General features: G+C 58.4%; 1 protein-coding gene across 1 annotated transcript; it reads right to left on the reverse strand.

Annotated features, from left to right (window-relative positions):
- Positions 1–2261: 2261 nt before the first annotated feature.
- Ripk4 (receptor interacting serine/threonine kinase 4) lies at positions 2262–22813 on the reverse strand. Its single transcript, XM_026379433.2, is given in 10 exon segments — positions 2262–2510; positions 2512–2604; positions 2606–3423; positions 5255–5519; positions 6631–6734; positions 7442–7600; positions 9178–9227; positions 10624–10772; positions 15084–15375; positions 22632–22813. Coding segments are annotated over 10 exon segments (2361 nt in total).
- Positions 22814–22910: the final 97 nt, after the last annotated feature.

The following is a 22910-nucleotide window of genomic DNA, read 5'->3' on the forward strand; positions in this document are numbered from 1 at the left end:
CCAGGGGACAGGGTTCTAAGATGGTGGGGAACACTGACCTACCTGCCAGGGGACAGGGGCTGGAGCGCTGGCCAGAGCGTGAGCAAGGGGATGCAGGCTGGGGTCCTGCACAGGTGTTGCTTAAGAGTTGTCCCTGCGCAGGACCAGGGAGAGGAAGAGCTGCCTCTTGCCATCAGCATGATTCCTTTTTTGTCCTATAAAGGACATTTTTGAGACGGTCAGTAGAATTTGGAAAGGATTTATAGATTGGGTGGTGGTATGCACCCAGGGTTTATTTCCTGATTTTTGATGGGTAGACTGCAGATATCAGAAAGGGTTTTTTTTGTTGTTGTTTTTTGCAGCTGGGGACCCCACCTAGGACCCTGTGCCTGCTAGGCAAGCCTCTACCACGGAGCTACTACTCTCCCTTCAGTCCTAAGTTCTTGTTTTTAGGACATACACATGAAGATTTAAGGATGGCGCACACCGTCTGCAGCCTCATCTCAGGTGGGTGGTGCTGGGCAGAGGCAGATGGTGGGTGGCTGTGAACAGGTGAGTAGGTGGACGGGTGGGTGATGGATGGATGGATAGGCAGGTGGAACCTTTAGATGTCAGGTGGATTGGAAGGGGACTGGGTATATGGATGAGAGAGAAAAGAATGATCAGGATGAGATCAAATGTAGAAATTGGGAAAGGTACACTGGTATAAACAATTCTCTTAACTTTTCTATATTTGAAGTTATTTCAAAATATAAAACAAATTAAAATGAGTAGCACTTAAAACAGAATACAAACTGAGGTGCTGGGAGCTTCGTTTAACAACATGGACTTCTGTCCTGCTGCATTCCATGTGTAGGACTGGGCCAGGAGGAGGGACGCCCAAGCCCTTCTGCTCCCTTCGACCCCGGTCACAGGTGAATTCGGTGTGTCTCCAGACCGCGTACCACCGCCCTGGGCTCTGTTTTCAGGAACCAGGTAATTAAAGCTTACTTCTAAGTAAAAGTAGCCACTCGACCTCCAAGGAGTAGGAGAGTACTTCACTTTATTGATGTCAACAGACCTCACACAGTCCACATGTCCTACACAAAAGTAGCCCCGCAACGCAAGCACATCGAGGCGTCTTACAGCACAGCCCACGTCACAGGTGGGCACTCCTGCCGCAGAGTCCGCATCCTGCCCACAGGTCACATCGACATACATGGTACATTAACATCAATCTCCGTCCATATCACCGCCCCAGCCATAGCACGTTTGTATCAAGGTCACGTCTGAAACAAACTAATTCTAATAACAGTGTTTGGAGGGCAACTGCAGGATTCGTGTGACAATGTTGCAGTGATACTATCAGTGACCAAATCCTTTACGTGTCTGAGTACAACCAACTCCTGCAGCCACCTTGGGGCTACACCCCAACTGCCAAGGCCTAGTACCCAGGGTGCCAATGCAGAGAGGTCAGAAAACCCCACACATCCCAAGTGCCCCCTCGGTGCCAACGGCCACCAAAACAAGACCCAGAAAGCAGCCAGACAAGCGGCTTCTCCACACGGTAACACTCCTCAGTCCAAAGCGAAGCTGGAGGATTTTCCAAGGACTCTACACACGTGCCTCTGGAGTTCAGAAAACATTTTATGCAACAAGAAATGTCGGGCGGCCAGGGTCAGTGCAGGGGGCTGAGCAGGGTGCCCTCACTGCTCGCGGGACAAACGGGCAGGACACCAAGGTGGGTATGACTGACGGCTTTTAAAGCCCTCCCTGTGTTGTCATGGCCAGTCCTTAGACCAGACAGTCCCACCTCGGCTTCGCTCCTAACACCATCTGCCAAGGTGCTTCCCACACAAAACGCGCTGCACTTGGTCAGGCAGGCACCTCTGCCACCACGGGTGTGAGGACAGAGGACACATCCTCCTGTGACTCACCTGTGACGGACATGCTCAAGCAGTGACAGGGGCTCGCTGTGGGACAAAGCAGCCGTCCTTGCCCAGGCCTTGTCACCAAAGGACCCGTTAGGAGTACAACGAAATGATCCCGACCCTTTGTCCCTTATGACGCCAGGTGCCCAGGCTGGTGGTGGTCGGCTGCAGAGTCTTTCCAGCCAAGCCCATTTGGAGGGCAGCACACACGAGAAGCACCCCCCACGGGGATGGCCTCATCCCTTGGCCTCTGCCGGGTCAGTTCTGGCAGCCACAGCAGGGTGAGTGGAGTGTCCCGGCAGAGCATCCTCCTGTCCCACACGGACACAGATGGACACGAAGCCCACAGACCTCTGGTTCTGAGGCAGGAGGCTAGGTCTTACTTCGCCGGAGGAGCGTGGCTGCAGGGCCCTGGCCACCCTGGAACTTGAGGCTCTGCAGGTTGATGTGGGCCCCATGCTTGAGCAGCGTCTCCACGGTCTGTGCATGCCTGCCCTGGGCGGCCAGGTGCAGCGCACTGAGTCCCTGCTCATCAGACAGATCAATGAGATCTGCGCTGACCAGTTCCTCCACCACTTCCGAGTGCCCGTGGGCAGCGGCCAGGTGCAGTGCAGTTTGGTTTCAGGGGCCCCCGGGCCAGCACATCCGCCTTCTCCTCCACAAGCAGCTTGACAGTGGCCAGGTGTCCATTCCGAGCCGCCAGGTGCAGGGCAGTGCAGCCCCTCTGCGGTCACAGCCTCCCTGCCGGCACCACGATGCAGGAGCAGCCTGGTGGTGCTCGTGTGCCCCGTCTCCGCGGCCACATGCAGGGGTGTCTGGGCCAGCAGGCTGCGGACGTTGACATCGGAGCCCAGGTCAATGAGGATGCGGGCCACGCGGTAGTGCCCGCGCTGAGCGGCCAGGTGCAGGGGCGTCCTGCCGTCCAGCGTCTGGGCGTTCACGCTCACCCCTGGCTGCTTGGCCAGCAGCTTGACGATGGGCAGGTGGCCCTGCCAGGCAGCATAGTGCAGGGGCAGCCAGGCGTCCTTCCCCTGCAGACCCACGTCCACACCGCGGCGCAGCAGGATGCGCACGATATTCTCCTGCCCATGCTGGCAGGCCACGTGCATGGGCGTCCGGCCCTCAAAGTCCACCTCGTTGATGGAGGCATTCTTCTCCAGCAGCAGCCGCGTGCTGGCCTCGTCCCCGTTCTGGGCCGCGAAGTGCAGGGCTGTCCACTGGTCCTCGTCCTTGGCGTTGACGCTGATCTTCCGGGCCAGCAGCAGCTCCACAACGCCACGCGCCCTGCGCTCCACGGCCAGGTGCAGCGGCGTGGAGCCCTTGCTGTTGGTCAGGCTGGGGTCCGCGTTGTTGAGCAGCAGCCACTTGACGCACTCCTCCTGCCCGGCCTCCACGGCCAGGTGCAGCAGGCTGGCACTGCCGTCTAGCACCAGGTTCACGTCCTGGGGCTGCAGGATCTTCATCAGCTTGCTGGTATCCCCAGACACAATAGCGTCCACCAGCTTTCTCTTCTGGATGTCTGTGGTGCCCAGGTCTGCAGGGAGAGGAGAGGCGAGTTCAGCCAGGACCCGGCTCCTCAAGGCCTGGCTGGGGATCAGGGAACCTAACCTGGACTCCGGGCCAGCACCTCAGGATGTGCATAGCCTCCAGGTCACACTTCACCTGCAGGGACTGAGCAAGCATCCCACTTTGAGATCTAGCCAGAAGCCACGTCTGAGGTCCTCCTTTGTCAATTTGCAAATTAAAATCACTAGTGATTCCAGTGCCTTGTGTTTGGATGAAGGGAGTAAAACTCGGAGGAGCCTGGTGCTTAGGAATGGCAAGACGGCTCATTTCCCTCATTCAGAAAGGGAAGTAAGAGGCAGAAGGAAAACCCCGGGCAGGAGCTCGGAAACTTGGCCAGCCTCCCGGGACACCCTCCAGCTCCCAGCCTGACCTCTGAACGGCACCTCCTGCACGGGGGACATCACAGGATGTTTCTGGGCCTCATATTTCAGGACTCCTGGCCCAGTGTTAGGATAAAAGCCTGCTATTTAACACAAAAATTCAACTCCATGGTTTGAAATCCAGATTCACATGAAATTAAGACTCTTCTGATTCACATGAAAGAAGATCCTCCAGGGATGTAGAAAGAGAGGTGGGGTGTGGGGCAGTTCTACAAGAAGGGGACCTGCCCAGATGGACTTGGGTTTTGACACACGTTCTGAGGAGCCAGGAGGAAACCCTCTCAGGCACCAGGGCGAGGTGTCAGCAATGCCAGATCTGAACCAAGGCCCGGGAGCACCCTTCTCCATGGGAGGTACTGATGTTTCTTTCTGGCTACCTTGAACCTGGCCCTGACCGCCCTTTTCAGCTCTACTGACCATCACTTGCCTCTAGTCACTGGGTCCACCTCACCTGTCTGCCAGGTGTTTCCAAACCTGCAAAGCCTTTTTTCTCCCCCAACGTTCTACCCAGGAGGCTGGTAAGACCCAGAATCCCCTCCTCCAGGGAGATGTCCCCAGTCCACCACGAAACACCATCCCACCCCCAAAAAGGATGAGAGCATCTGGGGCAGGAACAGGGAAAAACCATCTTCTGAAAACAAGGCCCATTAAAATTAACAGAGCCAGGCCTAGTGGTGCACACCTGAAATCCTAGCGACTCAGGAGGCTGGGGTAGGAGGATCCCAAGTTTGAGGCCAGCCTCAGCAACTTTTTAAGACCCCTTCTCTAAATAAACAGTACTGGAGGTGTAGCTCAGTGGCAGAGCACATGCCTTGCATGTGTGATGTGTGGGGTTTGATCCCCAGCAGCACACATAGCCCAACACACACAGCAGGTGGCTAAGGAGGACTCCTCCTAACAGGCAGTCTACAAAACACCAGAGTGTTGGCGCCCACAAGGACAACCAACCCAGTAAAATGCATGGTCAGCAGCAGGCCCAAGTATCAGAAAGGGGGACGGGTCTGCAGCACTGAGACACAGTGCAGGGCCGGCACCCATGGAAAGGGATGCAAGTGGCCGCTAGGATCACTGGGTGGAATTCAAGTTTCCGACCTGCAGGCCTGAAAAGTCAGCCTCTGCCCCAGGGCTGGCCAGGCAAGACGTCACTGCATGGGCAGGTGGTGTGGCCTGTTCCCCTCATGCCCTAAGTGACGCTGGACGGGGCTGCTCTGCCGCTGTGTGCGACTCCGGATCTGTGCTCAATGCACCAGCTATGCCGACACCCCAAGCTGCCTAGTTAACCAAGAAAGGACACAGGACCATCATCAGGGCCAGGAAGTGGACACCTGGTTTTGCAGTTGTCCACTGACTGCAATGGACACCAGCCCACAGAGCCCCGTCATCAGGCTCGTCCCTTCTCAGGACAGAGCCGCTGCTCACCGCCTGTGGAAGGTTCCCGCTCAAAAGACAGCGACAGGGATCCTCTGGATGAGAAGGCAGAGTCCACGGAGGACACTCCCGAGAGCCTCTTGCCGCTGCTGGACGACGGAAGCTTGCACTCGGAGGAGCTGCGGCTGAGCTCCTCGGGGCCCTCGATGGTCTGAGAAATCCCAGAGTCCAGCTGCGAGAGCAGCTCGGAGAGGCTGCAGTCGTTATCGAAGGCTGGGGCAGAGGCGCGCTTGAGATGCGAGGACCCGGGCACAGCCTGCAACGAGGAGGAAGGAGGTAAGGGCCCCGGTCCTCCACCAAGGCAAGGAGGAGGACGCCATCAGGTTCCAGGAAGTGATGTGGGTGACGTGACCACGGCACGAGGGAGCCCAGAGACTCGGAGCTGCACAGACCCCCTGGTGCCCAGCATGGACACTGTGAGAAAAATGTCAAATCCAGCACAGTGTGCTCCAGAGGCCCGGGCTGAGGGGAGGCACAGCAGGAATGCGGAGGGGAGAGCGGGGCTGGCCCTGCGCGTCCAGCCTGCCCTTGGAGCTAAGTCAGGCTTTGGAGATGTCTGTGGGTAGGCCAGGGTGGGTCCGGCTTGGGGACAACATGGTGATCCAATCCAGCGCACAGCAAGAGGCCCTTTAAAGGGTCTTTCTGCATGAGATGGGAGATTCCTGGAGGGACTCACAATTCCCCCCTGACCATGACCGTTTGTTCCAAACCCCCCTCCCCCGCCCGCTGACCCTTGGATTCACTCTGACTTGGTCTCCTGGCAGACTGAGCCACATCCACCTGCTGGCTGCCTCTCTCTCTCCTTATTGGGGACCCAGCCTACTTCTTTTCCAAGCCTCCCAGTGCCTTTGCCCCAGGCGCTCACGCGTCCACAGCCCCTTCTCCATTCTGTGTGCCTATCTCCCTGGGAGACTGCCCTGCACTGATGACGTGCCACAGGCTATGTACCAGGCTTCACTCTGCAAGGTGCTTCCTTCTTACTGCCCTCCAGGCCTTGGAACTTCCTTCTCCTCTGAGATAACCTGTCACACTCACAGAACAACCAGCTCTGCACAGTGAGGAAGCAGGGGTCACAGGACCCAGAGCAGGCACCTCCCGCCTGCCCTGCCTAGCAGAGGCTGGGCCTTCTGAGCCCGGTGGTTCAGGTGTCCAGTGAGACCCAGCAGTTCAAGTGGGCGCCCACACTGTTCACACAGCCCCTGGCAGGACACAGGGAAGGAAGGGCAGCAGGAGGGCAGATGAGCTTGGGGATGCCCAGGGACCTACACTGCCACAGAACTGGGCACAAGGCGGGCACAAGGCCGGCTCAGGGAGGAGGTGGCTGGCCAGGGTCTGCAGAGGCAGGGGTGGGCTGGAAGGCCCCTCACCTCGCTCTTGGGCCCCGGCGGGCTCTTCCCTGCTGGGTCTGGAGTTGGCTCTCTCACCTCCTCGTCAGGTTTTTCACAGAGGATCTCGGTTTCAGAAGTAATTTCTTTGAGGGGAAAAAGACAAAAAGGAGCATGTCATTTGATTAACAGTTTCTACACAATTCCGAAGGGACACAGACACCCTAAAGTCTCCAAGTAGCAGGCTGAGCCAGATGCCATCAGCACTGAGATCAGTCAGCAGAACCCAGGACCCCCACGGGGCAACCCACCCACCAGGCCTGGCCTGCCTCGTGCCACACCATCTGGAGGGCTCACCAGACACAGGGCAAGGCCGCCTCGATGCCCTGCCAACAGCAGTAGCGGTGAGCCCTGCCCTTGTTGTCCCCAGGTTGTCCCCCTGCATGCTGTGAGAGCAGGGACTGCCTTGGATCCACCAGGGCTGACTACCCAAGGCCCACTTCTCTGTGCCAGGAGGGCAGGACCCCAGGAGAACGGTGCCAAGAGGCCCAGTCGGGGAGTCTCCTGAAGACACCCTGCTGTGTCTGAACTGAAATCATGGGCTCCCCTGGGCAGCAAGCCCCGTCCTGGCCAGGAGCAGGGGTGGGGGTGGTGAAGGCAGCCACTGGGTCCAGCAGCCCCCCCTTGGCCCTGACTGCTGCAGGTCTGAGGCAGGGCCAGGTGACCTGCCCCTGCAGGACTCGTCTGGGCCCCACGTCCTTGTGCACCTTGTTCCCACCAGGAGCCTGGTCATCACCTCTGTGGCAACAGCAAAGCCATCCAGAGCCTCGCCCCAGGGAGACCCAACACTCACCCTGGAAGGTGGGCCGTTCCCGCGGGTCCTCGCGCCAGCACCTCTGCATGAGGCGCAGTAGGTTCCCGCAGGCGCGCGGCCGGGGCCTACAGATGGGGGGCAGCTCCGGGCGGTGGCCCTTCACCACCTTCACCATGATGTGCAGGATGTTCTTCTCATCTAGGGGACAAGTGCAGCCGTCAGGGCACCAGAAGCCACCATGCTCCACCGCCATTCTCCTCTGCCCTGAGGGGAGGGCCTGAGGCAGCCCTAGGGCCGGGTTCTGCTCAGGCTGGCCTCCCGGCTTCTGGTTCCCCACAGTGTTCCTGCCCCCGTGTTTCCAACAAGCCCTCCACAGAGGCAGGTGCCATCAGCAGGGGCAGAGAGCTGGCCCACACTGACAGCTGCCAGGACTCCACGCGGTCTGTCCCACACCACTGTCTTCAGTGTCTGCGGGTATTTCCATGACAACGCAGACTTCCAAACCCTCTAATGAAATGAAAGTCAAGTCCACCTCGGGGAGACTTCCTACTGCCAAACAGGACAGAAAACGCCCTGGCACCTCACGCGGTGCTGCACCTTGCTCGCCCGCCTAGGAGGCTATAAAGCAGCAAGAGCGCGATCCTCCCACTGGCCCCGCACACCTGGCTTCAGGTGTCAACCTGACAGACAACTTCATGTCCGACTGGCAGGCTGCGTGTTACAGTGCATTCAGCGTGGGCCTCGGGAAGGGCAGCCGGGAACAAAGTGCAGTGGTAGCCAGAGGACAGGCAGGACCTCGAGAGGGGTCTGGGACTTCCACAAGGCTCCAGGATGACTCAGTCCTGCCACACTCGGGATCGCCCCTGCCTGGCCCCTTTTCCACACACTGCCCGAGTCTGCCTCGACGGACTCCCAGGCCTGAGGGTCATCCAGAGACCCTTTCTCCTTCCCAGACCTGAGCCTGGCACAGGGTAGCGAGATGTGTATTTTTTTTAGCATCTTGGTCACGCCACACATATCATGAGTAATGCAGAGAAACAGGCTCTCCTCTCCGATGCAGTAAAAGCTACCCAGACTTTACAGTAATTAACCCGGGTCTGAAATTCCGAGGAAAGAGGTCACGATAGGGATTGCCTAGTTGGGGCAGGTGGGGGAGCATTCTCTGGTCTAGGAGGATGGTCCAGCGTGTGGACACCCTAACTACTACTGACCACATGTTCACAGGCAGTGCGGAGAGCAAATCTGTCATGTGTATTCACAATTCCTGTCTTTTTTTCCTCTAAAAAAGAAAGAAAGAGAATCCGCTGAAAAAAGGCAAATCCGCCGACAGAAAGCAGATGGGGGTTGCCAGAGGCTGGGAGGGGATGGTGGCCGGGATGAGCCGGAGTGACCACAGATGGGCACGGGCTCCTGCTGGGGTGGCAAGGGTATCTGGAACCAGACCATGATGCTGTCTAACTGTGAACGTCTTCGATGTCACAGAATCACACATTTTAAATGGTGAAAATGACAGATTTTGTTACGTATTCCACACAAAAAAATTAAATGGCCCCTAAAAATAGACCCCTTTGAATCTCTTTCCCTGTGTGTGTCCTATATGTCATTTCCTGCCTGCAAACAACTCTGCCCAAGCACTTTGTCAGCGTATAGAAAAGCCGATAGTGGGGTGGCCTTGCTGGGTCACAGGCACCCCCCCCAGGGCTGAGAAGGGACCAGGAAGATGCCCCACAGTCCCAGGAGACGTTGCTTGGCACCTCGTGGGCAGCGCCACTCACCTGCGAAGGGCTTCTTCTGTGTGAGCACGCCCCAGATCACGATGGCAAAGCTGGAAGAGAAGCCAGGAGCGTCAGCGTGGGCTCAGGACCCTCAGCTCAGGTCTGGGGCGCGGTCACCCTGCCACGAGCTGGAGAAGCCCCTCCAAGGCTCCCAAGGAGGCCCCGGGACATTTCTCCTGCATTTCTAAAAGGGGAAGCCATGTTGGATAACACCCCCCACATGGGCTCAGGTGGGAACAGAAGACCTCGTGGCTGAGCCGCAGTCTTCAGGCGGCAGGCAGGACCCTGGAGGGCTCTCAGGGGGAGCAGACGTTACCACCTTCTCGCCCGCCGGGCACAGAGCAGGTGACCAGGCGTTTGCTGGTGTCCTCATGGCCCCTGCTCTCTAGGGTTCTGACTCTAAGGACAGTCGTGGAGCACTGGGCAAATACTCCCAGTGGTCTCTGAGATGTCAGAGGATGGCTAAGGAAAGGGCACGGAGAACATCCGAGGTGGCCCTCTGTCCCGAAGCCCTTTGCTGGCCACTCGGGACGCACACTCACATGTAAATTACTCTAGATACACCAAAAAAGGGGCCCAATCCAGTGCATTTAAAAAATTAAAATTAAAAAAAGGAGTCCAAAGACTCACCCCACGAAGCGCGGAGTTTGATAACGGTTACTGAGAAAGAACTCACACTAACTGAAAACTCCGCTCTAAACAGAGCATTCTACCTACTCTCCTCGACTCTGCAAGCCATGATGGTCCCCGAAGGGCCAGGAGCCGCAGCTCCAGGTAGGGCAAGCTCACGTACCAGGGCAACTGTCGAACCAGTCAGCCAGGACCCCAGTGGCGGTGGCACGAGGGCAGAGCCCGAGCAGTTCCTGGTGCGCGGCTGCACCCTCCCTGCCTCCGTTTTCTCCGTGAGATTAACTCTCACAACTTGAAAATGAAAGGAACCTGGTAACCTGGCAACCAGGTTCACAGGTCCTGCCCATGCTCCTCCATCGCAGCCAGGTGACCCCACAAGTGTCAGCAGCTCCCTCCTCAAAGTTCAGAGAAAAATGAACTGTGAAGAGCCCAAACCCACGGGCACATGGGCACGGAGACCACTTAAAGCAACAGGTTTTTCTGACAATAAAATGCATGTGTCATAAAAATGCCACAGGAGACCCAGCACAGCACGGCTGCCTGCTCCACAGGGAGCCAGGCCGGTCCTCACCCTGCCGCCAGGAGCGGCTCATCTACAGCCAGCAGCACCCACTGGGAAGAGGGGTCTCTTGTACCCCGGGGAACCTGCCCCCAGGCTAACATCCCCAGCCCAAAAGATACACACCCCTTTCACCTGGACTGAACCCACTGCTGATGCGCACCCAGAGTCGTTCTGAAAGCCCCTGTTCAGGACAGGAAGACACGGGCTCAGGGTCCCCAGAGGGGCTCACAGTGATGGGGCAGGGCATCACGCACCTGTACACATCGTGCTTGGTGTCAAAGAGCCGGCTCTTCTCCCGGATGCGCTCTGGAGGGAGGTAGGCGATGGTGCCGAACAGGCCATCCATGCTCAGGTCGTGAGAGTGGGACAGCCCGCTGCACTTGGCCAGCCCAAAATCGGAAATCTGAAACAGAGCAGTGGGGAGCAGGTCAGCCCTCCACGGGGCAGCGAGCTGGCAGCGCCCCCGAGCCAGACGCCGTGCCCCCAGCTCACTCCTGCAGGTAGCCCAGCCCAGGTAGGCGGGAGGCAAGGCAGCTCAGACAGAGCGTCTGCAGGCTGAAGAGCCACCACCTGATGGATGGGAAGAGATCAGGGTTTAAGGAGAGAATTCCCTGGGCAAGGAACTCAAGAACCACAGCCCCACATCGCAAGGCAGCAGGTCTGCCCTGTGGCTGACACTCCCCAGTGGCACCAAGGGAAGAGCAGCGCCCAGGGTTTACAGGTGAAGGAACACACGTGACGGGCTGGGCCAGCTGGTTGTGCAACCCTCCAGCTGGGCTGGCAAGTGGCAACAAGTCCTTTAAAAGGCAACACACCTCCAGAGGCCCTTTAAATTAGCAAGCACAGCACGCACCTCGCCTCGACCCCACGGGGCATGCCGTTTCTGCCCAGAACGTCTGTTATCAGCAGACGCTCAGTGGTGAGCCCCCAGCCCCCGCCACTCAGGGACCCCCACCCCTGACTCCCTTGGCAGAGACACTCTTATGGCTCGCTTACACCCACTGAGGACCACACAGGCCTCTGGGAGTGGCCCCTCTCCTCCAGGCCCCATGAAACGCTGCTGGAACCAAGCCATAACTCTCAATGGACACCCAATCCTCAGGGAGAAGTTCCCTGTCTCCTCTTCTTCAAGTGGAGCATTTTTAAGCCTTTTAAATTAACCTTGGGCTCCTCCTAAGACACACCCATCACCCAGGCTGACCATGACCACAGGGAGCCAGGCCAGTCTTCACCCTGCACAGTAGGAAGACACTGGTGGGGCCAGGTCAGTCCTCACCCCTGCAGCCCAGCTGAGCGGCGCCCAGGCTGGAGCTCACCATGCCCAAGCGCCCATTCTGGGTCCCCCAGGTTTTGTGGGCTCAACCAGCCTCAGGCCTCAAGAGAAATCCTGAGACGTCCAGGAAGAAATTGCCACTTCCCCAGACAAAACCATCACCCTGTCCCGCAGTTCCGTCCTGAGAAGCCCAGCGCTGGGAGGCAGGGAAAAGCACTTCAGCTCTCAGAACAGGTTTAGCGACAGAGAAAACGTCTGTTCGATGACCACTGGTGGCCTGCCACGCCTTAAATTCAGAAATGAAGACAGGCTGGGATTTGGGGAGCCTGGTGCTCCATGCTTCTCTCTGAACACAGACATTTCTCCTCCTCTCTGCCACTGACCCAACAGACCAGCCACTTCGAGGTACACTTGGTGACAGAGAGCAGCACACATTCTCTGCCCAAAGCCTGGCATCAGACGCAGACTGGGGATGCGGAACTCCCAGGGGCACCTTCGCCTGGCCGGGCCCTGGGCTGCCCCTCACCCTGGCTCTCCCCACAGACCATGAGCAGCAAAGGCCTCCTGGCCCACGAACACTCTCGCATTGGCATCTGACTCAGTGTCCCGAGAGCTCAGGGCTCACAGGGGCCCCCAAGAATGTGGCCCTTCAACCTCAGGCCCAGCTGGACCCGAGTAATAAAGTGGCCCGTTGCTGCTGAACAGGAAGGGCACTTCAAACACAGCGGATCCTGCCCCCATGCCATGACGCTCCGAATAGTCTGGCCTGGGCGGAGGGGTGAGCGCGCAGCCTGTGACCCCACCGTATTACCCAGCATCATCTCAACATGGAGAGCTGTTGTACCCAACACAGAGCAAAATGAGGCGACAACTTAAAACGTACTGTATTTCACACACTCGGCAGAACAGATGGCTGCCGTGAGGATCTGGCTCTAATCCCCCTGGGTACAGAGAGGCAGCACGCGTCTGAGCCACAGGAAGCGGTGGACGGCAGCCTGCGGCTCATCCCGGTCCACAGTAGAGATGTCCACCCACCAAAACCGCCTGGAAACCCGGGGCCAACGCACCCCAGCCTCAGAGCCTCAGAGCCTGCCTCAGGCCCCGGAGCAGCACTCCCGACCCAGAGCCTCCTCACACCTGCTGGTTGTTGCTTTGTTTTTTCCTCCCGTTTCGGTGCTGGGGATCAAATCCAGGGCCGGGTGCGTGCTAGGCCAGTGCTCTGCCACGGAGCCGCACCCCAGGCCCCAGGCAGCTGTTTCTAAGACTCTGTTTGGGGCTTCTCAGAGGCCACCAAACCTTTCCTGGGGCCTTTCAGGGTGCACTCAGGCAAGGAAGACAGCTGTCCTGTGCCAGCAGAGAAGCATGGGGTCATGTCCTCTCGGAGGACCTGCCCCTCATTCTAGCAGCTTCTTCAAAAAATCTGCATTAGGAATGAACACCCCATCAGGTCCAGCCCTTCAAAACCAAGGTCTGTAAGAAAGGGAGGGGAGGCACAAACCAAAGGCCCTCGAGTCCACAGAGTCCACACCAAAATGGCCTGCAGGGAAGACAAGCCCAGTGTGTCCAGGGACACAAGGACTAGACCCCACTCTCGGCTCACTGGGCAAGCGCTGGGTCTCTGCGGTGCGACTGCAGCTGGGGAAGACGCCTGAGTGAGCATCTGTGCCTGACCTGAGGCGATGACCCGCTGGTGACCAGCCACCAGCCAGCAGCAGAACCTGCTAAGCACTCTGGGTGGGCATCAAGCTGAGCACTCACCAGTCACTGACCCCTGATGACCACCTAGAGAAGGAATGATCTTGCCGCTCCACTCCCCACCCAGCTGACAGGACCGGGGGCTGCACCCCAGGCCCACACCCAGAAGAGGGACGTCACTGTGTCCTCCAAGGAATGCCTACCCCCCACCCCGTGTGCATTCCACACCCCTGTTAGAGAGGCAGGAGAGTGTGGAAAGGAGCGAGGGGCACAGGTGCCCAGCTAGGCCACGGACAGCCCGGGGGCTTGCGAAAACCCACCCAGCAGTCCGTAAAGACCAGGTCACCTTCAGGCACCCTCTACGTTAACCCAAGGATGCCTGCGGATTCCCTGCCCACACGCCATTAGGCCCAGAACCTTCCTGAGGTTGCTGGGGCTGTTTCCTCCACACCCAGGGTCTTCTCCCCACCTCAGACACAGTTCAGCCTGCCCCCGACGGAGGCCTGGCCGGGCACCTGCACACCCTGCCCTCTGCCTCACTCCATCCTGAGGGATTGCCTCGTGCCACTCACGCATCTTCCTGGTCATGCCAGACGGCAGCGGGACAGGCAGGAAATCAAGGCTCTGCAGCCCCACAGAACGGGTTCCAGCTCATGCTCCACACCTTGCGGCTGGTCATTCTGGTCACTCATCTAACCCCTGTGGGCCCCAGCTTAGCAAGTGGTCACCATCCACACTGTACCTCTACTGTGGAGCCGTCAGTCCTGCATAAGCCCTGCTGTGGAGCAGGGGCCTGTTGTCCTTCTCTTTCTGGTGCAGAATGCATGTTTGAGAACAAAGAACTGGGCCCTCAGGACCTGCACTCCCCTGCCAACCACAGGGGACAGGAGCTGGGACGGCAGCTGCTGGAGCCTACAGAGCTCATTCCCTCACACCTGGTCCTGTGCCTGAGTCTTCACCGCCCCGACTCCCTGCTTCACGTCACGGCAGGTGCATTTTTAGTTAAAACCTACGGTGGAGTAAGGCCCACCCAAGGAATAGCTTATATTCACTGTCCAGAATGAAAATCTGCTTCTCCACCTGACTGAGCCCCTGCAGGAGGGGCTCTGTGAATGCCACATGGGCCATCGCACACCAGGCCCACCCCAGAGCCCAGGGGCAGGGCGGGCCCTGGGTTCAGGTGTCTCCTAAAGGCCGGGTCAACAGGAAGGGCCAGCAGCGCTGTGTAGACAGGAACAACAAAGAGACCAAGCCACGGCCGTGCCCCTGCTGTGCCCTGCCCCTCAGGACCACTCCGGCCCTGGCTCTCGGCTCCTTCTCTCCCTCATGGATCTGTTTTCCTGCATGGAAGAGGACAGAGGGGCCCACGTGTGACTCAGGCCTCCTGAGAGTGACACCACCACCACAGGGCAAGAGCCCAGGACAGTGCCACCCAGGGCCAGTGGTGACCCAGCCTGGACTCAAAGGCCATCCAAAGGAACAACATTCAAGACGTAAAGCCTGACACAAACTGGACATGCTAGAACCAAGTCCAGGCCGCCGCATGAGGCCGGTCAGAGGCTCTCACATCTTCCGGGTTTTATAAACTTATCAAAGGGGGAAAAAAAAGTAAAAACTGGCCTCCCAGGGCACCAAGTTCTTTCCCACAGAATACCTCCTTCCCCAACCTCGCCATAGCCTACAGCTGCACCCCAATTCCCTGGCCACAGACCAGCCGCCCACTTCCCAGGGCACGGTGCTGCCCACCTTGACGTGGTAGTGGGCATCCAGCAGGATGTTTGCAGGCTTCAAGTCCAAGTGCAGGAGTGGCGGGGTCATGCAGTGCAGGAAGTTCATGCCCACGGCTGTCTCATGAACAATCCGAAAGCGCAGGTCCCAGGGCAGCGGCTCCGAGGCCAGCAGCTTCTCCAGAGAGCCCGTCTCCATGTACTCCATGACCAGGCCCACGGGCTCCCGGCAGATGCCATACACAGGCAGGACGTAGCGGAACTTGGCCATCTCCATCTTCTTGGCTTCCTCCAGAAGCTCCAGGCGCTCCCTGCAAAAGTTCAAAGGAGTGAAGGGGGGCGGCAGGCCCTGCCCAGCCAGCCACGGTCAGGGCACTCACGGAGCCCACCAGTGCCACAGCCCTAACACTGGAGCCCCCGGGCTGCTCCAAGTACACAGGAGAGGAGCTCCAGCAATTATCTGGATACCCGCAGGCCACCTGGGCACCCCGGGTTAGAGCCTGGCAGCGGACACTGCCTTCTCTTGGGCAGGGAGGACAGTGTGGGCTGAAAGTTGAGACCAACCCTCTAGCAGAGGGGCCCACTTGCCCTGTGAAGGCCGAACCCACCCGCACACTAGGGAGCAGCAGATCCAAGCAGGGCCGGGCCCTCACTGCTGTGGTGAGATACAGACACCAACACGGCACATGCCCTCCTAACTGCTTCAAACCCCCGGCCAGCGGCACCACACACTTCCTAAAGCTGCATGACCATCACTGCCTCCTACGCCCAGAACTTATCTCCCCAACAAAATCTGCACCTGTTAGACAGTAAAGCCTCCCCAGCCCCCACCCTATTCTCAGTCCCTACGACTTTGCACCCAGGCACCTCATGTGCGTGGAATCACAAAGTATCTGTTCTTCAGGGTTTGGTTATTTCACTAAGTAGGTTTTCAAGGCCTAATTTGTTATACCACTTATCAAAATGTCCCTCATTTTCATGGTTGAATAATACGCCGTGGTAGGAACACCCTACACTGTGTACGACCCAGACGGTTCCCACCTCTTGGCTTTTGTGAATGATGCCAACCTGTGAACACAGCTGGGGTACCAATGAGCCTGAGACCCACTTTCATTCCCTGGGAGCTGCGCTGGCTGTGTGTCCCACCTGTGGAGAAGCCACTGAGTGGCTGTCCTGCCTGCCACCTGCTTCTGCGTGGACTTTCACCAGCTCCAGCCTCTGTACACACCGGCTGTGCGATGAGCACTTGCAACAGACCCGCAGCCGGCGAAGCCAGGAACCTCCGTTCTCCAGCCCCGATGGGCGCTTGCCAGCCCCTGGCCAAAGGTCACTCAGAGGAGAGTGCAAAGCAGCGGGCCGTGCCAGGGTCAGGGGTCAAAAGTCTTGGCGCATACACATTGAGGGGAAAAGGCCAGATCCAGAAGGACATGACCTGGCCATGCAGGATCTGGGCCAGTGCTCTACAACATGGACCCCAGGAGGCACCCTGGAGGCTGGTGGATCCAGGCGCCCAGGCCTCGCCCCTTGAGAACAGGTGGGGGCTGGGACAGCCACTTTCCAGTCACAACAAGTTCCCCACAGGGAAAGTCCAGAACATGCCTGCAGCGCCCTCAAATACCGAGCTGAGAACAGGGCCACTCGGTGTCTACCCACATCCCGTGCAGACTGGAGCAGCCTTGAGGTAACTCTCGGGACTGCAGGGTCCAGCACAAGCTCCTGCCCATAACTCAGGGCCCATCACCAGAGCTCCACCCTGGGGCTCTCCTGGGGCTTGGCACAGCCTGCTCCTCCTGGTCCAACCCCAGAGCAGCTGTGGGGACACTCCTGTGCCTGCTCCCACCTGGAGCCTGATGGAGAATTCCAAATTGTGCCAACAAAAGAGAGCCATTCCTTGACCATCTGACCTTCTTGTTGAGACAGCAGCCATCTCCCGGGCTTCCTGACAGCTGTAAAGACGCCCCATGCGGGAAGGATGGCAGGTGGGCAAGAGGAACCCCTGGATGCTTACCAGCATTGAGCTCTCTTGTACGTACCCACAGGCAGCTCCCATAAAGCACCAGAGGGGCTCAGAGGGGCGAGCCCAGCCGTGTCGGGAGCTGGAGAAGAGGTTAGCATACTGAACGTGCACGGTCAAGTGACCACAAAGCAAGGAGCTCAGCGCAGCTGGCTTTCCTAGCACTCTGGCTAAGTGACTACAGCAGCGAGAGGGGGCAGGCCCCTTGTGCTGTGAGCCCCTGTGCGGGTGAGGCGCTGTCCACACTAGGGTCCTCACAGCCCCGGGGCCTGGCCAGGCTCAGGGACCCAACAGGGGCAGATCCCGGAGCACCATGGGCTGAACCTGACTCGGAGACCAACAGTCCAGACCTGGCCAGTGGCACTTCTTTTTTTTTTTTTTTTTTTTTTTTTATTTTTAATATTTATTTTTTAGTTCTCAGCGGACACAACATCTTTGTTGGTATGTGGTGCTGAGGATCGAACCCGGGCCGCACGCATGCCAGGCGAGCGCGCTACCGCCTGAGCCACATCCCCAGCCCGCCAGTGGCACTTCTGACCTTAATCCCAGACTCCACAGGCACTGAGCGGGGAGAACGTGTCCCCTCTGCTGGGTCCCTTTCTCTCCCGGGAAGTATCACTCACTGAAGCAGGCCCCAGCATGAGGACCACCCTCACCAGTCACCAACTCCACAGGTCCTGGTGTCACCAGGTCCCAAGGATCACCAACTGGGACCTGCTACTTGCTCTGCTTCAGTTTTGCATCTTGTTGAGAATCAAAATTATTAGGCTGGGGCTCAGTGGTAAAGCACTTGCCTCGCAAGTATCAAAGTTATTATCATATGTCTTTTTCCTACTGCTCTTATTTTCTCTTAAAAAGTGGCCCCTTCGTACGTCTCCCTATTGTCCCATGGTGCCAGATGGCTTTGGCACAAGTCCTTCTGCAGAACTTCCAGGGTAAATTGAGCAAGGAACTGTCCTGAGGTCTTGAATGGACAGTTCAGGTATTTATAGGCTGGTCAGCCACTTTCCCACCTGCCACATACATTCCAAGTAGGGCCCCTAGACGCCAACCTGGTGATAACGAACAGAGAACCAAGTTGTTCAGTTGAGACTATCCTATAAAAAGGAAGCTCTGAGGCCCTCTGCAAACTTTTGATCTGTTTGCCCACCAAGCTTAACACACGCAGCCCGGGCAGACCACGCCTCCCACTCACCCAACCCCTCCCACCCACCTCCTCTCTGTAGAACCTAAAAACAGCACCCAAGGTAGGTTTACTCCAGAAAGCTGATCCTAGGCTGGGTCCCCAGGGGAGCCAGCACCAGCTTGGGCGCTTGGCCTGAGGGAGCCCGTCCGTACTGCCTCTCCTCTCAGGAGCCGAGGTTCAGGGCATTTCAGGGAGGAGATCAGCTACCCTGCAAAACAAGCCGCCATCTCCGGTGACAAAACCACCCTCAGGTGCAGACAGGGCTGAGCAAGCACAAGGTGGCAGAGGCTCTGGCTCTGCTCAGAAGGGTCAGCACTTCACTGGAACTTTTTATACCATTTCTTATCTACTGGCCCCTGAGGCAAAGTCCCAAGGTCCCCACCCAGCAGCCTCTCTACAGAGCCCCAGGATGCACACCACAGCCCACAGGCTCCTCGGCTCCTGCCCTCCTTGGGTGCATTTGCAGCTCTGGAGGCCTGGCAGGGCCTGCTGGAGGCCGGGAGGGCACTCCCCAGGAGAGCTGAGGTCCTGGCAGACCCACCATCATTTTTGTCCATAGCAATTATTATTAGACATTTTCCCCCTAAGCAGTGTATCCAGTGTCTGGCGACCACACAAAAGGAAGCATAGGTTTATAATTATTACTAACACTTTAAATATTGGAGGGATTTTAGACCAGTCCCCAGAGCTCAAGCCTCAGTGCTGGGGCAGGGGTGGAGCCCAGACGTCCAGGTGCCCAGTTCAGGGCACCACGGTTCACAGAAAAGTGGACAGACATCAGTTTAATTAAAACAGGGCCTCAAAGCTGTGAGGAGCAGGGAGGCGGGTCCTCGTCCTGCCTCCCGCTTCCCTGCTGGGGAAAGGGCTGCCGATTCTGGGCTTCCCAGCAGAAAATACCCCACCGCGGCCCGACACCCTATGGCTCCAGATGGAAAGATCTCAGCATTGACAGGACCAAGTTTCTTTTAAAGACTTTTAAAGACACTTTAAAAGAACCTCAGAAATGGTGTCGGGCCAGTCATTTCTCCAGCAGGCCCCTGCCAGCCCTCCAGAGCTGGCTGACACATTGGCAGAAAAGCCACAGGGTTCCCACAGCTCAGTCAGAAACTCCAAAGACAAAAAGACCAGCTGGAGGTGAAGGAGACAGAGGTCACAGTAGAGCTAGAGAAGGGGGAGGGGGGAGAGCTGGAGAAGGGGGAGGGAGAGAGGGTGCGCAGCCGCACAGGGCTCCAGCAGCCTGGGAACCCCCTGGGCAGAGCGCAGCCTGGCCCCTCCTGTGAGTCGGGAGCAGCCTCTCTGCCAGGGCTGCTGCAGGGCAGTCCAATTACCTTCCCAGGGAGCCTCTGAGGGGTTCCCACACTGCTATTTTTAAAACTGACAGGAATTGGGCTTGTCCGACTGTGGGCTCTGTAGTTACAAACCCCGGGTTTGCTCAGGCTCGCCCGACCAGCCAGGCCCAGCGCACAGCCGCTGCCTGTGCTCCCTTACTGTGAGCCTCCCCAGAGCTGGGGGCAGGGCAGGGAGGAATGGGGTCCTTGGAGTCACTTGCTCTCTCTGAACAGGCCCTGCACTCCACCCTACATGTACCCAGGAACCCCCCATTTAGAGTCGGGTGAGGAGGCCAGGCACATACCCAGAGCTGACAGGCGTGATTTCCCAAAGCACCAAGCCAGGTAAAGAGAAGCTCAGGAACAGGGACCCCTTGGCAAAAATATCCTGGCCCCCAGGAAGCCTTGAAATGGGTACGGGGTGCATCTAACAAGCACTGACCCTCTCTGCATAGACATGCCTGGGCACAAGGCCTGGGGCGGCCTGCAGGTGTGACCATCAGGGCTGGCCAAGGCCAAGGGTAGATAAAGATTGGAGCCAGGGGCAGCATGTGCCTTGAGGGGTAAGCAGCCCTGGCCAATGGAAATCAGCCTGGCCCACAACTGTACCTGTGGTGGGACCCTAAGCAACAGTGGAGTTGGTCATTCGGTCCAGTCACCCTGGAAGAGGCCCAGACCACTGGCAGAAGTGAGAGGTTCCATCCTCAAGCAGACAAGATGGGAGGTGAGGGGATGGATGGGGCCTGCACATAGACCCCAGGAAATCCCCTTCCTCCAGGTCACACCTTGCAAATGCAGTGCAGGGTGGGCACCAAAAGAGCACGGGGGGGGGGGGGGGGGACATCGCCGGACAGACAGCACAACAGCTATTTCAAGATTTGGAAGCAACTGGCAACCTGAGGCTGAGGCACGAGGATCACAGGTTCAAAGCCAGCCTTAGCAAGTAGTGAGGCTGTAAGCAAGCTAGGAGACTGTCTCAAAATAAAAAGGGCTGGGACGCAGCTTAGTGGCTAAGTACCCCTGGGTTCAATCCCTGGTACAAAAAAAATAAGAAGCAGCAACTGGCAAGACTGCACCACAATCAGCCCCCCCGCACCACAGGAGGGCTATACATCCCCATCACCCAAGTTGGTGACAACCCTAAGGACTAAGCTGACACCCTGCAGGGCCTGTCCACCTCCTCTCTAGCAGAGAGGCCCGGTGGCAGATGCACACTGCAACCTGCACCACCCCAGGCCAAGGGCAGCAGGTGAAATGCCTCCCAATGGGGCCTCTGACCTCCACCTAGCAGCCAACATGCCAGCACCTGCCTGCTTTGGGCAGGGCAGGAAAGGCTTCCAGTTAAAGGACAAAACACTTTTCAACCACAAGATCCTAAGTGACCCATCTCCAGGGGAGAAACCCAGCTTCATCTTCAAGCCACCCTAGGAACAAGGGGTTGCTCCCAGGACATGGGCTGGGACATCACCTGGGCCTGTGCTTGTTCACTTTGCCCTCCCAAAACAGAAACTGGTATTCAATCTTGGCTGGTGAATAAAGCCCATTTTGGCTTGAAAACTCCGTCAAACTAACATGCCCAAGGGTATAAAGTGCCCCCATGAAGAGGCATATTCCAGAACTAGCTGCTGGGTGGTATTCAGAGTGGTTGAATTTCCTCAAAATAACCACAGCGCCCCTCCCAGCCTGAGAGGTTCCCAAGGTGGGAGAGTGGAGGCCTGAGCTCTGCACAGCCTCGGCAAGCCATCTCCCTTGAACTGCGTTGACTTATGAAATTTGCTCTAGGTGGATTTCCCTGGCCAAGGATGAGGGTGCACAGGGAGGGGACAGGGCCTCTCACCAGCCAGCCATAGCTACTGGAGGCTGGGACCACACACACCACCACCTACAGGAAAGCCGAGAGGTGAGCCCATCACAATGTCCCAGCAGGGGAACCCAGGTCTGAGGCAGCCAGGTGGAGTCTAGAAAAAGCTGCCTGCCGGATCTGTCCCAGGAGGCTGGATGGAAACACGGGAAAAGGCTTCCACATGGAACGCTTGAAAAATATGCTATAGTGAAGCTTATAAACTCAACTGCAGAGGATGAATGAGGGGGTTCGTTTTCAAGAATCTTCCCCCCATCCTACCCCCACAGACCACAGTCCGACCCACTGGATCCTCCGGAGTGGTGGGGTTCTCTGTCCTTTCCATTCGCCCTCATTCCTTCGAGCAGTCCTGCCAGGGAGGGGCGGGCAGGCAGGCTTTTACACAGGGACACGGGTGCCAGAGGCCCATGGCAAGGACGCAGAGCCGGTTAATGCAAGGCCCTTCCGCCAAGGCTCGCCTTCGAAGTGAAGTCCCCGAAAACTAATGCGTGCGTCGAGGAAGTGCTGGGCAGAACAAGGCCCCGGCCCCGACGACTCTGGCCAAGCCCGGACCCTCGGGGCACGACGCCAAGTGCCCAAGTGCCGGGCGCTGAGGACGCTTCGCCCGGGCCAAATCCGTGCTTCCGACCGAAATAATTACCGTCTTACACCAATTTGTGCTCCTATGTAAATTACTGAGTAAGTCGAACGGAGCCTACCTACACTCACAAAGCCCAGATGCCCACACGGCAATTTTTCTAAGCCCGGAGCAGACCGCAGCGCCCAGATAGATCCCAGGAGGGGGGGGCACGTCCCGGGGGCGCTGATCTAAGGCGCAAGGCGAACTCGGGACCCCCAAATTACGGGGCCGCTCGGGCCAGGAACCGGGATGGGTCAAGCAGAGCGAATAGGCAGTGTACTTCTCCGGCAAACGCGGCCCCCGAGGTCCCCCGCGGGGCCGCAGCCCGGCACCTGGACGAGCGCAGCCAGACCCGGAGCTCCACAAAGCACCCCCGCGTCCTCCCGTCCCACGCCTCTGGGCCTCGCCCGCGTTCGGGTTCCCCCCGAGGCTGCTCCGGAGGAGTCCCCGATAGACTGGAGAGACCCCCCGAGTTCCAGTCCCTCGGCCCTGGCCGTCGCCGTGCGCCACCGAACGGCGCGGTCCGCCGCCCGCCCCAGAGCCCCGCCCGGCCGCTGACCTGTCGTCGACGTGCAGGCTCGGGGAGCACTTGATGGCGAGCCACGTCTTCCAGTGGACGTGGCGCACCTTGTACACCTGCCCGAAACCGCCCGAGCCGACCTTCTCCCAGCCGGCGAACTCGCCCGCGTCGAAGGTGCGCAGCAGCCCCAGGGCCCACGGGCCAGCGCCGTCGCCCTCCATCGCGCGTCTCGCCGCCGCCCGGCGCCGCAGCGGCCGCCCAGGTGCCCAGGTGCGCGCCCCGCCCCGAATACGTCATTTCCGCAGCACGCCCCGCCCC

The sequence above is a fragment of the Urocitellus parryii genome, chromosome 2 (genome assembly GCF_045843805.1).
Source record: "Urocitellus parryii isolate mUroPar1 chromosome 2, mUroPar1.hap1, whole genome shotgun sequence".
Taxonomy (NCBI): domain Eukaryota; kingdom Metazoa; phylum Chordata; class Mammalia; order Rodentia; family Sciuridae; genus Urocitellus; species Urocitellus parryii.